This window comes from Hibiscus syriacus, unplaced genomic scaffold (genome assembly GCF_006381635.1).
Source record: "Hibiscus syriacus cultivar Baekdansim isolate YM2019G1 unplaced genomic scaffold, ASM638163v2 tig00110330_pilon, whole genome shotgun sequence".
NCBI classification, from domain to species: domain Eukaryota; kingdom Viridiplantae; phylum Streptophyta; class Magnoliopsida; order Malvales; family Malvaceae; genus Hibiscus; species Hibiscus syriacus.
This window is the reverse complement of record NW_024062686.1, coordinates 662043-679618: the sequence shown is the minus strand read 5'-3', so window position 1 is coordinate 679618 and position 17576 is coordinate 662043. Positions and strand designations below refer to the sequence as shown.

Genomic DNA, 17576 nt, shown 5'->3' with positions numbered 1-17576 from the left:
ACTCGTCCTTTTTCGTTAACAAATTAATGGTCGTATGAGTAAGTAGGTTAACGTCTAGCTCAAACTGTCGTCAAATTTTTAATGTAAAAAGATGATTTTAGAACATAATGAATAGTCGAGTGACCATTTTGTAACTTTTAATAGTCAAGGGACTCAACAAAGTAACTTCTTATAGTAGAAAGATTATTTTGTAACTTTAATAGTCGAAAGACTTAATAAAACAATATTCCATGGTTAGGGGACCATTTATGTACTTTACGCATAAGATATATTATTGGTATAATATTCTAGCAAGTATACCAAACTTGATGGGTATATGGAAATTTTAATGTTTTTCTTCGGCCAATGTTGTTTTTTTTTAATCCCACGCGTTGCTTTCTTTAAAGTCCAAAATATTGTAATTTTTTATTAACCAAAAACAAAACAGTTTATGTTAGGTATGGCTCATAAAACTTCTAGCGCCGCCTAGGCACCGATGACGTAAGTACATTGTTGAACCTCGTTTAAATTCTTGTGTTCTTTCGTTTTTTTCTTTACCCGATTCTTCAACAATTTAGATTATAAATACTTGGAACAAAAAGGGTAATGAAGGTAAGCCTTGAATGAGGAGGTTGAATATTGTGGAATTCTATACTATAGTTATTTTATTTTATAGAATAACTCATGACAAGGAATTATGTATTAATTTCTATAGTTAAATAGTTAAAAAGATTGTTATTCTCTACAAGGATTTTGGGTTCAAAGAATTGTTAACTCTGGGTTCAAAGAATTGTTAACTCGTTTGTCCCAAATCGTTAAGCCTGTTAAAAATACAAGAGTAAATTACGTAGTTAATCACTCAATTATTTATGTGATTTCATTTTAGTCATCAAACTATTTTTCCTTAAAAATTATCACTAAACTTGAGTTTTTTCTGTCCACTCATCACCGAGCTGTCTTTTAAAGCAAGCTATGCATGATTTTGCTATTATTGTAACTTCAATTCTCTCGACATTCAACCAGTTTGAAGCATGAAGCTTTCGTTCTTGGAACTTCCAAGACAAAGCATGACAATGGTGGATTTGAGATTCTAATCACAACCGCATCGATCCCGAATCTAAATGAGAAACTTACAGTCTTCGGAAAGGATACTGTTCAGGTAAAACAAACTTCAATTTCTTTCCTTTCAAGTGTTGGTGATAACCTTAATTTTCTTCATTGGTTACCGATTGCATAGTTAATCGGTACTCGTCGTTGGTTAATTCAATATTTGAACAGACAATATTTCTCGTTTATGTAAAATAGCCTCACCCATCGTGTGAACACTAGCGATCCCACCCGGACAGCCTTCGTCTTTCTCTTGGGTTATCTATAGAACTGCAAGAAAAGAGCCAAGTATGAGCGTAATCAGCATAGAAGTTGAGGTAAAAAAATCAATAAAGCATCACTGAACGGTGTCATAAAATAGTTGGTGACCGAAACGAAACTGCATAAATAGTTGAGTGACAATTTACATAGTCTGAGAACTTTGGTGAGGCCTGTGACTTTATAAGAAAATAATTGTGTAGAGAGAAGTTAAGCAAAAAGTGGGAGGGGGTGAATTGCAAAGAAGTTGTCATCCTTGTCATGTCAATAATGGAGGCCTAACCATTTCCATGGCCACAGCGTACCACAAACTGACTGCGTGCGCCCATAATGCTACCAAATTCACTCACGCAAAATCCTTGGATGACCAACCTTTGACCACTCTTTTTTAGTTATTTTTAACTTATTAATTCTGCTGATATAATTATAATTTTAAATATTTAAAAGTTAATAAAACGATCTAATAAATTAGTTCATTTACTAATAATTTCATTATTTTAATAATTAAAAGATGTTGGCATTTTTGTAAAAAAAAATCATGTTTTACTTTTAGCTTTTCTCTAGCGTCCTCTACACCTTTACTAAATATTCCACAATAATTTAGCTCAGTTTTCTTACCAAGCAGACAGGGTACGAAAATACAATTTCCCAACAATCAGACCTTTTGGGACGTTTTTTTCCAGGATTAACTGACAAACGATTATGATTTTAAAGCAAAGAAGATGCCATAGATTCACCAAACTCTGCACATTTCTTCTTTTCCACGAACCAAAAATTCAAAACAGAAAACATGTCATAAAAAATCGTTACTCAAAAAACCAATCCACCATGTGACAGGGCAGGGCAGTTTCAGGTTTTTCAACCTTGATTAGGCTGACATCAATTCTAGCATTGTTTTCTGGGTTTATATCACTTTAGATTACTTCTATTCAATCAAGTGTGAAAGCAAAAGAGAAAGAGAGGGCGAGAAACATAAGAAGAATCTAAGAAACCAACGTTGCAAAAGCCTAAAACTTTCCAAACTTCAACTATAAAGCAAAGCAATATTTTTGTGAAACGGAGACATATAGACTTTTGTCTCCTGCGTGTCTCTATTGGGACTCCACACATTTCTGCATCTTCTTCTCCAAGGTTGGAACTTGAAACGAAAAGCTAACATCTTTACAAGAGTAAAAAAAACAAGATGACAGGGAGATTACCCACATGGAAAGAAAGGGAGAACAACAAGAGGAGAGAACGGAGAAGAAGAGCCATAGCTGCTAACATATACTCTGGCCTCCGAGCTCAAGGCAACTATAAGCTCCCCAAACATTGCGACAACAACGAGGTCTTGAAAGCTCTTTGTGCCGAGGCTGGTTGGATCGTTGAAGAAGATGGCACCACTTACCGCAAGGTTTCCTTTTCCCATCCCTTCACTTGTACATCTTTCTTTCTTTTCTTTTTTATGCTTGTTCTAAAACGGGTTTCTGTTCATCTTTTGATACAGGGATGGAAGCCACCTCTATTGGAGCTTGGAGCTGCTTCGACCAACATCAGTTCATGTTCATCTATTCAACCCAGCCCACACTCTTCATCTTTCCCAAGCCCCGTACCTTCCTACCATGCCAGTCCCTCGTCTTCCTTATGCCCAAGTCCGACTCGTTTCGATTCAAATACCTCGACTCACCTCCTTCCATTTCTCCGCAACATTGCAGCCATATCCAGTAACGCTCCGGTGACCCCGCCACTTTCTTCCCCCACTAGAGGATCTAAGCGCAAATCTGACTGGGAATCCCTTCGCAAGGACTCCCTAAACTCGTTTTGCCACCCAATTTTCGCTACCTCAGCCCCATCTAGCCCCACAAGGCGGCACCACCGCACACCGGGCACTATAACAGAATGCGACGAGTTCGATGCCTCAACTGTTGACTCCGGTCGTTGGGAGAGTTTTCTGGCGGCAGCGGCTCCTCCTTCACCTACTTTTAACCTCGTGAAAAGGGTGATTCAATTTCAACATGATCATCTCCAGGGGAATGTTGCAGAGATGGGGAGATGCTCAGAATTTGAGTTTGGGGATTGTAGAGTGAAGCCTTGGGAAGGAGAGAGAATACATGAGATTGGCGTAGATGACCTGGAACTTACACTTGGAACTAGCAAGACCTGTGTATAAAGCTCGGATTAATCGTGCATCGCTCAGAGATCATCGATCAGTGGTCATCTTTGTTCCATCTGTACAGATTTAAGTTTCTGATATCGCTGCTTATTGCTTATATCCAGGATGAAGAAAGGAATTTAGGGGTTTATCTAAAAAAAGTGTTCCGCCTTCTGTGTTTATGTTTGCATTATCTCTAATTTATTCATTCATGAATATGATTGATAGGATTCTATCTTGTCATGTAAAGAGATTGTCTAGTTTGCAGGATTGTAGAGAACGCAAAGTCAGGATTTGGGAGGGAGTAACTGCCACTCTTTACTTATAGGTTACCATTCCTTCCAAGTTTTTATTTTTCTAAATTACTGGACATTCATATGTAAAAAGTGAAAAATGCTAGAGCCGAGTGACTTCTTTGTGGGGGAAATGCAATGATTATGAAAAATAGTTCAGTCTTGGGGTTTCAAACTTGTAAGAGCATCTTTAGAACGAATAAAAATAAACCCATTCCCCCCCCCCATCAGGGTCATGTGATGTGTTTTTCATTCAAAAGTGCAAAGTTGTGAACCCAAATCGGCCCATTAATTTCGAGGCTCCAGTTACATGTCCTAGAAAATCAAGACGATGATGCAGGTAATTTGGGTGGTTAGTCCACCAGTAGAGAATGATTCAACAGCAACAGTTTTTAAGACAAACAACGGCTACACCGACTTCCCAGACAGAAAACGGGCAGGCTGTTCCGATGTGGGCACCACCTAAAGCTAAAGTCTTGAGCCACCCATCCGTAGGTGGATTATTGTCTCATTACAAGAGGAATTCAGGTCTGGAGAGTATTGTCAATCGTGTTTCAATTAATGAGAGGCCGCTGTTTGCCAAACAGAAGATGAATGCACCGGTACTGGCTGAGCACATCGGAGCTGCATCTCAGGGTGTGATTGGGGGAAGTGAGAGAGGCAATAATCAGAAAGACGGGTGATTAAAGGGGGGAAGCAATCCTAGCCAGGACGAAAATGCTAAAATCATGAATGCAAAAACTGGCTAATCTTCATCTTGGGGGTGATATTTTGTACTGCATATTTTCCTTTGATACATAAAACGGATGATGATTCAAACAGAAAGATAGTAAGGGGATTTTGTATGACAATAAAAAAGAAAATGCAACCCTTTTTTTCTTTATTAAATCAAACTTTTAACTGAAAATTATACAAACCAGGAATCCCGATTCCCACATATAGACATCTTATTTGACAAGACAAGACAAGAAAAGACGGAAGAATATCAAATCATGTACATCATTCCCGAATGGAATTGGCAACCATGAAAGGAGAAAGTGGATACCAATAATTAGTGACATCTTTCATTATGGGTGCTAACAGTACAAATGCCAAGACCAATTCACAAAACCAAACACAATTCAATTAATGAAGAACAGATTGAAGAAGGGAGAAAAAGAGGAGTATGTCATGCCTGAGAAAGCAGCCTTTTGACCACACCAGCCATGTACTTCCCCTGATGCTCTGCAAGAGCCAGCTCTATTTCACTTGGTTCTCTTGTGCCATCACCGGCATAAACTCCAGCACCATAAGGTGAACCTCCTCGTATGGAATCCATTTTGAACATACCAGCTCCGAAAGTGTAGCCAATGGGAACAAATAGCATTCCATGGTGTGCCAACTGGGTTATTGCTGTCCAACTGAGCCAGAAGTAGCACGAGAAACGTCAAAATGTCAATAAATATAGTCTTTGGTACATGAGTCCATTCACAAGTACATAACCCATATTTTTTTCATTGTTTTTATATATACTCTCATAAAAAAGTATTAATCTAAGTATCTAACCCTTCTAGTTTTGATTGCATAACAATTCCATTTCAACATTTCTCTGATATTTATTAAAAATATGGTAGACAGCAATTATTTGACCAACAATCCAGATGTACAAATAGATCTCAAAGGAACTTGATAGTCCATTCTATGGAAAATCATGCCACTTTAGATCCTCAAGCATTTAGCTTCTGTTTTAGTGTAGATATGGTATGTCCAAAGGAACTTGGAAAGATCAAAAGCTATAATCACATGGAAATTGACCAGCAACTGTGATCCAATATTCAGAGTTCATGTTGGGCATAATTCATCTTTCATTGAGCATGAACAAGATGTGAAAATCATAACTTCCAAAGGAAAATACTAGTAAGGAGAAACCAGGAAGCAAGTGTCCATTGGCTTAATTTTCTAGGCTAGTAGAGTGTTGAATAAGCACTCCTATTTGTTAAAATAAAATCAATGAATTTAAGAATGTAGAATACCTACCAGAATTGTAATCAAACAATAAAATTCCTCATAAAAGTCACAGATCATAGTAGCCAAAACTCAATTAGATAATGCAGATTCGAGAAAATTCTTTATTCTCCCAAGAAAAATTAAAGTTACAAAGTGCACACTAGAATAGCTCCAATTCCTACCTATTTGATTTCAAAGAAACTATCTCCCATGATTTCTAGCCATTAAATTAATCCATTAGCACTTTGTTCAAACATAGATGATAAACTAAACAGCATAAATCAGTATGACAATACTCATACCATCTAACCTAAATAAACCCAAGGCCAGCATTATCAAGTTACTAAATTTCTCTTGTTTTGGATAACAAATTCAGGAAACGAGAATGAATCAAAACTGTTACTCAAAAGTTTCCCTGCAAAACTGAGTTCCCATTTCACTCGCAAAGCATCATTCCAGCAACAGTAGAGAAATTGAATCAAAATTCTAACTTACGCTGTGGTTTCTTGGCCTCCTCCTTGAGTTCCAGTACTAACAAAGAACCCAGCCGGTTTCCCAGCCAGCGTCTGCTCCTTCCAGAGCTGACCCGTGGAGTCAAAAAACGCCTTCATCTGAGCCGCCATACACCCATACCTCGTCGGAAACCCGAACAGTAACCCATCCGCCTCCGCCAATTCCGCCGCCGTAATCTCAGGTATCTCCGGGTCTTTAGGTGGCACCTTCATGAGCTCCAACACATCAGCCGGAAGCGTCTCGGGGACCCGAAAAAGAACTGCCTCAACACCTTCCACTCCCTCGACTCCTTTCTTCATCCGCTTCGCCAACTTCTCCACATGACCGTACATAGAGTAGAAAACAATGAACAGTTTCAAATTCGATTGGGTATTCGTGGAATTCACCGCCGCGGCAGGGATTTCACGGATTTCTTCATCGGAGGCGATGGGTGGGTTGTTGGAGATTGTAGTGGAGGACCCACGGCGGCGAGAGGCGTCTTCAGCGGAGGAAGACCGTTTCTTCTTGCTCGGGACACAACCACCGCCTTTGCCCATGGAGGATTAAGAATGACAAAAGGAAAGAGTCAAAGGGAAGGTGAAAAAAAAAGCCCTTTTAGAGATCTTTGGATCCAGAATAAGTAACAATCATAGATAACGAAGATTCGCATGCTTTTCCTTTTTTCAGTTCCAACCTGTAAAAACGAAATATATACTTTGGATTCCGATTCCAGCAGTAAGTTGAACGGAGGGGACTGTAGCCGGGAACTAGAAGACATTCTCGTACGACACGTGTCCCAAACTCTAGCTTCAACGGTGTCGTGTTGGTTTAGAAGCCGGAGTAGATGTGGCGAAGTTTTAAGAAAATGGCCCTTGTTTATTGGATCAATAACTAGGCTATTCTAAAATCTGCTGACTCCGTCCCATTAAAAGGGGCTCAAAATCCTTAACATAAAGCCCACATGAATTGAAAATGTTAATATAAAGCCCAAAACGATTGCCTTAGAATTCTATAAAAGTGGGCTCAAAATCCGTTAAAATTTGGCAATCTTCTAAGCTAAACATTAACATGCTCACTCACTTGGATATGATAAAATCTGATTTTGGAACTGTTTGACTTATATTTTATGGATCGAGTATCTATTTATATTATGTCATCGAGCGGGTGCTTAAAACATTATGTTGTTGAGTCAATGCTTGAAAGCATCATTGGTGCCAATAAACATCATCAAAGTATGATTTTATCATATCTCAGTTAATAGGTTAACGCCCAACTCAGACAACTATTAGTTTTGTAACAGAAAAAGATGAGTTTGGAACATAAGAGTAGTCGAGTGACCATTTTATAACTTTTAATATTTAGTTCATATAATTAAAAGATCATTTTAGTCAATGGGTCATTTATGTACTTTACCCTTGAATTTAAACATAATATTTGAATGGAATTTAACAAACCTAATAGTTGGACGGATACAATTTATTGAAAATGATATCTCTACCACTTATTTGGTCAAAAGTTCATCTAAAATGTTGTGAAGTTCAAGAACTAATTTAAAATTTCTATTATAATCCAAGAATATTTAGATAATAAATTTATTTATTAAATAATTATAAAAGTTTAAAACAAGAACAAATCACGACTCGACAACGATTGAACCGTCACAAATGACGAATCCAATCTGTATGTAGGCTCATATGTCGACAGCCCAAATTATAAAATTAATTAGTAACTCAAAGAATCTCTTTAATTACTTGTCCTAAAGGCACGGACAAGCTTCCACCTACTGTTTTTGCACATGGTTAAGCCAGTAATCTCCTGATTAAGCAAGAACATATCAAAACGACTTAATCAGACACGAACACGTATCATTTCACGTGCAAAAGACAACATGAAAGATAGCCTAAAATTACACGAAGATGTGTACAAACTACAATGCAGCTCTAAAATAATGTCTCTTCCTCATTGGAGAGGTGCTTTAATTTCCTTTATTGCATGTTTTTTTTTTACTGCCCAGCAGTAGAATATCACATCAAAGATGAAACAAGCGAGTTGATGGGAGTTGAAAAGCCAAGGAAGGTGGAAAGGACATGGCAATGGAGCCCTAAAATAGATGCATAAATAATGAAGAAACGCAAAGGGGCATGCACCATTGTCTTCGGATCTCAGGACATCTGAGTTTGTGGAGCAATCTAGGGTACCAAAACTCGATTCAATTTGAATTTTTTTTACTTGATTCGATATTGAAAATTTTGATTTGATTTGTAATTTTATAAAATCGATTAAAAGAATTTTAAATTTTAGTCGAGTTATAAAATAGAACTTGAACAACACAAAATTTTTAGAAATTAGTTGATTGATTTTTAAGTTCAAGTCAAGTATCTCTACTTCAAATAATATATGTATACTACATATGAATATATATATATATATATATATATATGATTGTAGAAAATCAATTAAATTGAAATTTAATAGTAGTATACATTATTATAATTAAATTGAAACAGAAACACGAATAAATTCAACTCGACTCGAATTTCATAAATATAAATGAAATTCGATTTATAAAATACAACTCATCAATTCAATTAATTCAACAAAAATTCACTCAATTAGATTAAATACTCACTACTAATCCTAACGAGCCTTTGGCTGAGCTAACGACAATGGGTACCTATCCCCAACAATGGCCAAAACCCTTGCCATACACGTGTTAACCAAACTCCCATCAATGCCCGAAAGAATCGTACGGATATATATATATATATATATATATATGAAAACAAAGTTCCAAAAACCTAAGGAGAGCATTATAATGGCTACCATGTGAGGAGCTTTTTCATCATCAAATGGAATTAAAGATAGAGAGTTTGGAATTTCGTAGAAGTTTGGGCATTATAAAAGTATATGCCCCGAATCCACTTGTCCTCCATTAAAGATCTCTCTTTTTCTGATACGATCCATTCATATGTTTAATCATAAATTATGGGGTTTAATTAAATAAGATGTTCGGGTGTTGTAGAATCATTAATCATTGTTTAATGCACCCAAAGACACAAAACCTAGCTGTTTGAAAAGATTTATTGTGCTAAGTATAGGGAATATAATCCTATGTGTGTTAACGTGTACTTAAAAGAAAGCGAAAGTGACAAGCTAAAGTGTTTGCTTCCAATAGAGAGGATTAAACCCTAAAAAATTTAAAATTCATAATTAAAGTAGTAAGATGAATTTTTTTTTATTAATCTATAGTAAGCACAAAATAATATTTGTTTAAAAATAATTTTCAACCATTTTATATTGAAACTTGCACCTCTAACATTCATAATACTCGATCCTGTGATATTAAAAAATAACAATATTTTATTTATCATGTAGATCACTTGATTCATGCTATTAATTATGTCATTCCGACTTTGATTTCTTTTTTTTATTAGGTATGTTATTCTATTCTATTTTCTTTGGTGATCACGTGATCATACCAGTGCAGTGTTGCATTGTAGAACATTCCAGTGTGAATTAAATTAAATTAAAGATTAAAAAGTTTAAATACCCTATGCTACACTTAAAAGTCGTAACTAATTTAGATAATGCCTTAAATTAAGGCGTAATTCGAGGGTTGATCTAAGTTTTAATAAATTAAAAGAATAAAAAATTCACCATCCTTCAGTTGGTGCATCCAAATATCCGCTACGGATTTAACATTGAGGAAGTAAAAAAAAAAAAAAAAAAAAAGAGGTTTTCTTTTAATTTTCTAAATTAAAATTTCGAATCCTTTAATTTACAAAAAAACCGATAGATTAATCGTTGATTTGAAAATAGATATCTTAACGATTTATATTTAATAAATTCATAAAAATAACAGTCTAAAGTTTATATGCTTATTATTATTAAAGTTTTTAAAGTAAGATTTCAAAGATCAAATTTGGTTAAAAGTTAACTAGAAGTCCTTTTATAAAATCAAAATAATTCTTTTGGTCCTTTTATAAAATCGAAAGAATTATTTTGGTCCCTCTACTATTAAAAAATAAATATTTCAATCTAATATTACATCAATTGAAATAGTATGTTTAAATATTCTTTTGGTTGTAGATCATCGTTAAAGTACGTGGTTAAAAGCTTTCCATCAACACCGTTTATCTCTTAGATTGTGAATTCAATACCCATCAAGAATAAACTCCTCTTTTCTCTATAAAAAAATTATTCAAAAAAAAACTTTCGATCTATATTAATTTATGAATTAATAATTTTTCTAAAATGTAACAATTCAATACATACATTTCAAAAATGAGGAAATGAAATACAACTCGTTACCAATTAAAATTTTCCTTATGGGCATGTCCAATTATGATTTGATAGTTTCTATAAATCTTAAAAATTCTATTTTTTTATATAATATTTAAAAAATATTAAAATTATTCGAAACTAAATCACAGAATATAATATTTTTTAAATATATCAAAATAATTATAAAAATAATAAAATATACAATATTAAAAAATTATTATTATTATTATTATCTTCATGAGTATTAGCTGTACTCCTCTACTTCTACTTGTTCTATTTAACATTTTTGTAATTTTTATAACCATATTAATTTTTAAAAGTTTTTTCCTTAAATATTATAAATATTATTTTCTATTCTTTAAAAGTGTAATATTATTTATATTTTGAAAATCTCTCTATTTTTTTGTATTTTTTTCAAAAACAAAATAAAATTATATAATTTTTTATTTTTTTTATAATTTTTCTTAACATTTTTATTTGTAAAATAAAGATAAGTCGTATTGTTTGCACAAAGGAAGGATGGAGGGTGGGAATCTGTATATGCATAACACAGACAAATTTGACTTGAAGACGAGAGAAAGAGGAAGCTGAATGGAGATGAGATTTGATGAGCACTCTATCTTCTTGTCATTACACTAGAGTTGGAGCTGGTCAACTTTATATGCACCAGACAGATAAAACGTATGCACGACAAATAATGGTGTAATTTTCTCAGTTCTCACAGACCCAAAAAAAAAACACTTTGTCCTGTGAAACTACTGATTGGCGGACATGTTGAAAAACCAAAAAGATGTTTCATTATCAGGCTCAGTGCTATATGTCATCATCTCATTTTTTACAACCCCAGAAAAGGGAATCTTACAAGAAAAACTGGGTATTGATCATAATGTCATAATTTTGCAGTTTCGAGCTGTATCACCAGTTCTGTACGATTTATGATCAAAATGATGGTTTAAGAATATTCTGATCGAGCTGTGTTTGCTTTTTCTTCATGCGGGTTGCAATTTGCTTGATAAATAATCTCTCCTTAATCAAGGGAAGAACTTCCATTAGCCAACAAATCTAATCGCCCAATTGCTGTTGAGCATGTACACGAAGTTTGAACTGGGGAAACAGGACCTCCAAATGTCGGGATAAACATGGCAAATCATTAATTTAATGTTTTTTAAGCACTCTGATTAAGAAAACGCGGTTTTTTAAATTAAAAAAACAACTCAAAAGCATGCATGCGCAACTCTTTGTTTATTTATTTTCTTCATGAAACGAGGGAATCTCTTTGCTGGTTTCATCCTTATCCTTTCTTAATCCATGTTTAACCTTGGTAAAGAGGAAACGGAAAGCAAAGTAAAAGAAAAACACCAACTATTGATTCAATAAACAAAAACCCTTTTGCAACTTTCACTTAATTAGCAACAAAGAAATCAATATTTATGGTATAGTAGCGACAGCCTTGTCGTTTCCCCGTCCTAAAGTACAAAATGTATATATTTTTACAAAGATTTGCATTATAGCACAGATTTAAAGGGAAAACCCTTCACTGATTTAGTCCATAATGGAGTCGTCAGTGTAGTTTTTATGGGAAACCCTATCCATACACGCACATTTTACTCATAAACGTAAGTATTCTCTTTAGATAAGATGATGCCAAAGAGATAAAGGAGCGAAAATCTAAAGTTACCCAGCTTTTGCTAGTTTTCTCCTTTCCTTACAAGCACGGTTTGTTTGATCAAACTGTTGGGATCTTTTGGGGTTAAGTTTGAGAGGCATTGACCTTTGAGGTTGAAGGAGGGGGAGGTAATAAATATGGCGGCTGGCGGGTTTTCAACAGTGGAAACATAGACGGAACTGAGGTGATTGGTTAGCAGGTGAGACAACTGTCTACATCGCACTGGAAGTAACACGTGTAACGTCCAACAAGGTGGTCCCGAATGGGTACTTTCTGGGGGGCGTGACACGAAATAAAGCGTCTTTGCACCCCATGTGCATGTCCTTACCACCAAAATTGGTATTTGTTTTTTGTCTCCTTTTTCTCTCTTTTTGTTTCTTCAATCATGACCTGAGTGGTTCGAGTTTGAGTGAGTCACGGATCAGTTCAAACATGACATCAGAATTACGTTGTACTTATTGAGACTGAATTTTAAAAAAAATTCTCACATGATGGAAAAAAAGTTCTCAGTTTTGTTTTTTTAAAACAAAATTAGTAAAAAATATCATAAATATTTTTATTTTTATTGATTTTTTTTATTGGATATTTTACCAGTTTTGTTAACTTATCCGATAAATTATTTTCGGTTTTGTTATTTTTTATGGCACTTTACCATAAATATTAAAAAAATATTAATATTTTAAATAAAAATAATAATATTTTAGTCGTATATTAAGATTATCGTATAGTAGAACTTTCCGAATTTTTTAGTACAGGAGAAAATGGAACAAAACATAACGTAACGTAACCATTGTTTCACTCGTGAAGTATTTTGCTAGATGACTACTTCCAACGGTTAACCACAGCTTCTTCCCAAAGGAGGAGTGGATCGAGAGGGAAGCGGGTGAAAGAATTTTCTATTGAAAGTATATTTTCTTTCTAAGTTTAAAATTACCTATAACATAAAATCATGTGTCATTCACTGTCCAAAAGTAAAAGGTTCAATGACCTCATTTCAAGTAATTTTGATATATGTTCTTGGGTTGAAAAATGCGGAGAGAAGAAATTAAATTCTGGTAATTTTTCTATGAATCATTATTCTTAATTTGAATGGAGAGATATAAGTGATTGTTCAATAAACGAAGAGAAGAGAAAAGAAAAGATAGTTGAAGAAGTTAATAAATACTCCCTATGTATCATTAAAATGTCTCTTATTATTTTTTAAAAGTATAATTTTTTAAATTTTGACTATGATTATTTTAAATATTTTAAATACTTAAATTTTATAAAAATATATATTTAAAAATTACTTGAATAAATATTTTTAAAATATATTTATATATACTTTTATCAATAATAAATTTTAAATAATAACTCGTCTAAATTTTTAAAAAAAATTGAGAGAGATAGGGAAAGAGAGTCCTCATTTCTCTAATTTTATATGGTTATTTGTATGTATATATTTTTAGCACCAGAGTCAGATATAGTGTGAAGAAGACTATTTGTAGGTTAATAGGTAGGGATGGTAAAAGGGTTGGTAGGGTGCGGATACCCTCCTCATTCCTACCTATTATTTTTAAATTTACTACCCGGTCATCACTCATGGGGTAAATTTTTTTAAATTCACATTCGTTCACGCGGGTACATTCTCAAGTTTATCTCAACTACCCAACTGGAGATATACTTAGCTAGACCCGCATGATAACATATATCTTATACAATATTAAGATTTATAAATTAGTCTTTAAAATTATACTTAAATTCATAATAGTCCAAAATTTAATGAGTATTTAGTGGGCGGGCGGATGCGGGGCGGGTAAGGTCTCAAACCCATCACCCACCCACTACTCGCGATAGATATCACTTTCTAAATTCACATCCGCCCACTACCCGCAATGGGTACCACTTTCTAAATCTACACCCGCTCACTACCCACTAAAATTATATCTATTCCCGCCCCAATTGAAATGGGTACTGTACGAAATCTATAAAATTATACATGTTTGCCATCCCTATTATTAAGGTAAATAAATTTGATTATCATATAATTGATTTAGTTGATATATCAAATTCTAAATTTGTGTGCAATTATATTAAGAAACTATAACCGATCAATAAATTGATGCTTCTAAAATATCGAAGAATTCCAAAAGTTTCATAATTTGGTGGATGAAGGAATGAGAAAGAAAATATAAATTGTCGAGGTATACCCAAAAAAATTATAAAAACATTTTTATATTTCAACTAAATAAATGAAATAGTACCAATAAAATTGCCCATAATTTTATATTTCACCCATTACGACCTTGGAACTTGCAAGGGTTAAAAGTTAAAAGGGGCAAGGTTATTGGCTAAAGCCAAAAGAGGGGCATGAGTTGGCTAATGGTGGTGATAGAAAGAGTTAAGATACCACCTAATTGGACAACAAAAGGTGACTCGCCATTGCATGTCCAAATCCAGAGGCCAACTACAACTCCATTTCTTTAAGGTAATCAGATTTTTGATCCCAAAACCCGTTTAGATTTTGGATTTGTTCCCTTCTCACCCTCTCTTTTGCTCTTAATTACCTTACCAGGAAAGTCTAATCCAAACCAAGGGAATCGAATGTTAATTAGGATACGTATTTTCAAGTTTTTTTTTAGAAAAATAGGAAGCTTCATGGGGTATATCATTCCTTTATTTTCATTAATTAGTTATGTCTTCTTTCTCTATTAAGTGAGATGAGGAAAATCTCTTTTATTATCCCTTTTAATTGGTATATCTATAAGATAGGTGAAAACTGACTAATCAAAGAAAGACTTTATTATATCAAATAATGGCATTGTTGTTATTCATGAAACAATGAAGTCCAATCTTTGATAGAGTACCCAACAAGGCAACAAACAACTGCTTAAGTAGTACTCAAACTCAACCCTATAAAGAAACTATCCTTCTTCCCAACATATCCACTTCTCCACCATAGGCATCACCCATTGCTAAATTCAAGAGAGAGAGAGAGAGAGAGATGGCAAACCAAATGAAAGAGCTTGAAGAGCATATGGCTCTTATCTCCCAAATGTACCCTGGGGTATACACTCAAGTTGTACCACGGCAAGGTAATAATTTGTGTAGTAAAACTAAAACTTGAATCTTCTTATGATTTTCGACTTTTCTTGTTAGCTTAAACAGACCCTTTTTTTATAACGAACAGGGGGACTGAAGCCTCGACGGCGGCGGAGAAAGAACAAGACTGCGGAAAGCGGCGCTGCAGCGGCTGCTAAGAAAAGGAAGCTTAGTGACGCGCAAGCTCATCTTCTTGAACTTAATTTCGGAAATGAACATAAGCTCGAGTCGGAACGGAAAGACCGGCTTGCTTCGGAGCTGGGGCTGGACCCTAGGCAGGTGGCGGTTTGGTTCCAAAATCGAAGGGCCCGATGGAAGAATAAGAAGCTTGAGGAGGAGTACAGCAAGTTAAAGACGATCCACGAAGGGGCTGTGCTGGAAAAATATCGACTTGAATCGGAGGTATGTATAATTATTTCAACCTCAAATGAGTTCATACATTTTACGAAGGATGATTAACTCAGTTGGATGTTTAAATACAAACCCTTTTTCTATTAAAGTTTTCTTTTTCTCAGGAAAACCATCCCCCCCCCCCAAAAAAGTATTCTGGTTTCTCAGGAATCAAACAGATGTTAAGTTCTAACCCAATATCATGTTTTCCCGCCGTTTTTCAACATGAATTATTTTATTACTTAAAACGAAAAGATGATGAGAGCTCACTTCCGCAATTTATGAGATTTTTTAGAATTTAACAAAAGAATGAAGAGCGTTGGCTCGAAGAAAATCAAGCAAGTGCCTGTCCCTAGCCTTTACTCTTTATACCCTTGGAAAAAGACAAGGTGACCCACCATATTAGGAACGTGCATGAGCTCTAGGCTCGAAGAAAACCATGCCATGCTGTAGGGTTAGGCCATTATAAAACTTTATCAGCAAAACTTTGGACAAAAACATTGACAAGGAACAGCACACTTTGTCACTTCATTACACTACAAAAAGTAGCAGAAAAAAACATGGGTGTTCAGTGTGTACGGTCTTTTTTATACAGGTTATGAAGCTGAAGGAACACCTTGCAGAGGCGGAGAAGGAAATCCAAGGGCTGACGGAACGTATGGACGGGGTTTCAAGTAACAGTCCGAGTTCATCATCAATGGACCCACCACCCCCTTTCCTTGGGGAATTTGGATATGATCAAGATGTTTTCTACATAGGACAAGACACCTGCATCCATGGCTTCGACTGGGTGAACCTATATATGTAATTAATAAACTAGTATCTGTAGAAAATCATCATCTCTAGCTAATTATCAAATATAATGTAATTAATCCTTAACTTGGTTCCTCTAATTAGTTTGCTAATGTTAACAAGGAACTCCTTAATTTGGAAATATCAAGTAATTTACCTTTTGACTAAGATGATGAGTGAATTGGCTGATAAAGTCTAAGTCTAACAATTTCCCAGCAATATTATTTTTGTCTTCATTAATTAATTATCATAAATCCCCTCAAGCTTTTAGATTCTTTAGTTTCGATCCTTTAGTCTTAACAACAAAAGTAAAGATGTGGGTTTAGAAATAATGAAAGTAAATAAATAATAAAAATAAATAATGAAAAAAGAGTGATGAGAAAACTAAAATAGGTTTTTAGTGGCCTTTTTTTAGCTTTATAGCGTCGTTTTTAACAGTTTTTACGAACTATTAAAAACTCTCTAGGCGCTATTAAAAGCGTCGCAAAAAATGTTGATAAAATTAATACTGTCAAAGGTCATGACTTATAGCCGCGTTTTAGAAACAAGTGCAGGGTCAAGACATATATTGGAATGTTGAAAATAAGCGCAGCTAATTGTCATGATCTATAGTAGCGTTAATTGTCAAACGTCGCTAATTACTTTGTCTTTAGTGACGCTTATTTCCTCTAACATGGCAATATATTGTTATATGTAGTGGTGTTTGTCCATAACCAACGCTATTGCCTATGTATACAGTGGCTTTTTATTGAAAGAATGTCAAATTATTACATCATTAGCAGCGTTTTCATCCTAAAACGCCACAAAAAATGCGACTTACATTTTCTTCGGTGCTACCTCCATTGTTATTCGTACTTTTCTGCTTTCATTTTTCTAGTCATCCCAAAATCCTCATTTCAGCCTAAGATCCTTTATAAATAGCAAGTGGTAAGTGAATGAACAAAGAATGCTACACTTGATTATGGAAGAAGTCTTCTTGTTTGCCACCATACAGTCTAATCAAAAGAGTTTAGATTTAATATCAATGAACTTTGCTCATAAAAGCAAGAATAAGAGCATGTTATTTTCCTTTTTTCTTTAATAAATAAGGCATTCGCTACAGCAAAATGAGTCTATA

The 17576-nt window shown here is 34.5% G+C and overlaps 3 protein-coding genes across 3 annotated transcripts; 2 read left to right on the top strand and 1 right to left on the bottom strand.

The window, feature by feature from the left end:
- Window positions 1-1388: 1388 nt before the first annotated feature.
- On the top strand, window positions 1389-16560 carry LOC120118961 (homeobox-leucine zipper protein ATHB-40-like). The gene is made up of 4 exons (XM_039138872.1): window positions 1389-1397; window positions 15178-15270; window positions 15366-15679; window positions 16263-16560. The coding sequence occupies exons 2-4, from the start codon at window positions 15180-15182 to the stop codon at window positions 16473-16475; spliced, it is 618 nt and encodes a 205-aa protein (XP_038994803.1). The 5' UTR covers window positions 1389-1397; window positions 15178-15179; the 3' UTR covers window positions 16476-16560.
- LOC120118959 (BES1/BZR1 homolog protein 2-like) lies at window positions 2417-3705 on the top strand. The gene is made up of 2 exons (XM_039138870.1): window positions 2417-2737; window positions 2831-3705. Exons 1-2 carry the CDS (start codon window positions 2528-2530, stop codon window positions 3491-3493), a joined length of 873 nt encoding a protein of 290 aa, XP_038994801.1. The 5' UTR covers window positions 2417-2527; the 3' UTR covers window positions 3494-3705.
- Window positions 4803-6925, bottom strand: LOC120118960 (probable NAD(P)H dehydrogenase (quinone) FQR1-like 2). Its single transcript, XM_039138871.1, has 2 exons — window positions 6250-6925; window positions 4803-5168 (listed from the first exon to the last, which is right to left on the bottom strand). Exons 1-2 carry the CDS (start codon window positions 6801-6803, stop codon window positions 4937-4939), a joined length of 786 nt encoding a protein of 261 aa, XP_038994802.1. The 5' UTR covers window positions 6804-6925; the 3' UTR covers window positions 4803-4936.
- Window positions 16561-17576: the final 1016 nt, after the last annotated feature.

What these genes read in the sequence shown, in the direction of transcription:
- LOC120118961 (XM_039138872.1), top strand. Translation starts at nt 15,180, where the DNA reads ATGGCAAACCAAATGAAAGAGCTTGAAGAGCATATGGCTCTTATCTCC. An exon ending in TCAAGTTGTACCACGGCAAG is followed by an intron (nt 15,271 to 15,365) that starts GTAATAATTTGT and finishes TATAACGAACAG; the next exon opens with GGGGACTGAAGCCTCGACGG. An exon ending in AATATCGACTTGAATCGGAG is followed by an intron (nt 15,680 to 16,262) that starts GTATGTATAATT and finishes TTTTTTATACAG; the next exon opens with GTTATGAAGCTGAAGGAACA.
- LOC120118959 (XM_039138870.1), top strand. Translation starts at nt 2,528, where the DNA reads ATGACAGGGAGATTACCCACATGGAAAGAAAGGGAGAACAACAAGAGG. An exon ending in ATGGCACCACTTACCGCAAG is followed by an intron (nt 2,738 to 2,830) that starts GTTTCCTTTTCC and finishes CTTTTGATACAG; the next exon opens with GGATGGAAGCCACCTCTATT.
- LOC120118960 (XM_039138871.1), bottom strand. Translation starts at nt 6,803, where the DNA reads ATGGGCAAAGGCGGTGGTTGTGTCCCGAGCAAGAAGAAACGGTCTTCC. An exon ending in GGAGGCCAAGAAACCACAGC is followed by an intron (nt 5,169 to 6,249) that starts GTAAGTTAGAAT and finishes CTTCTGGCTCAG; the next exon opens with TTGGACAGCAATAACCCAGT.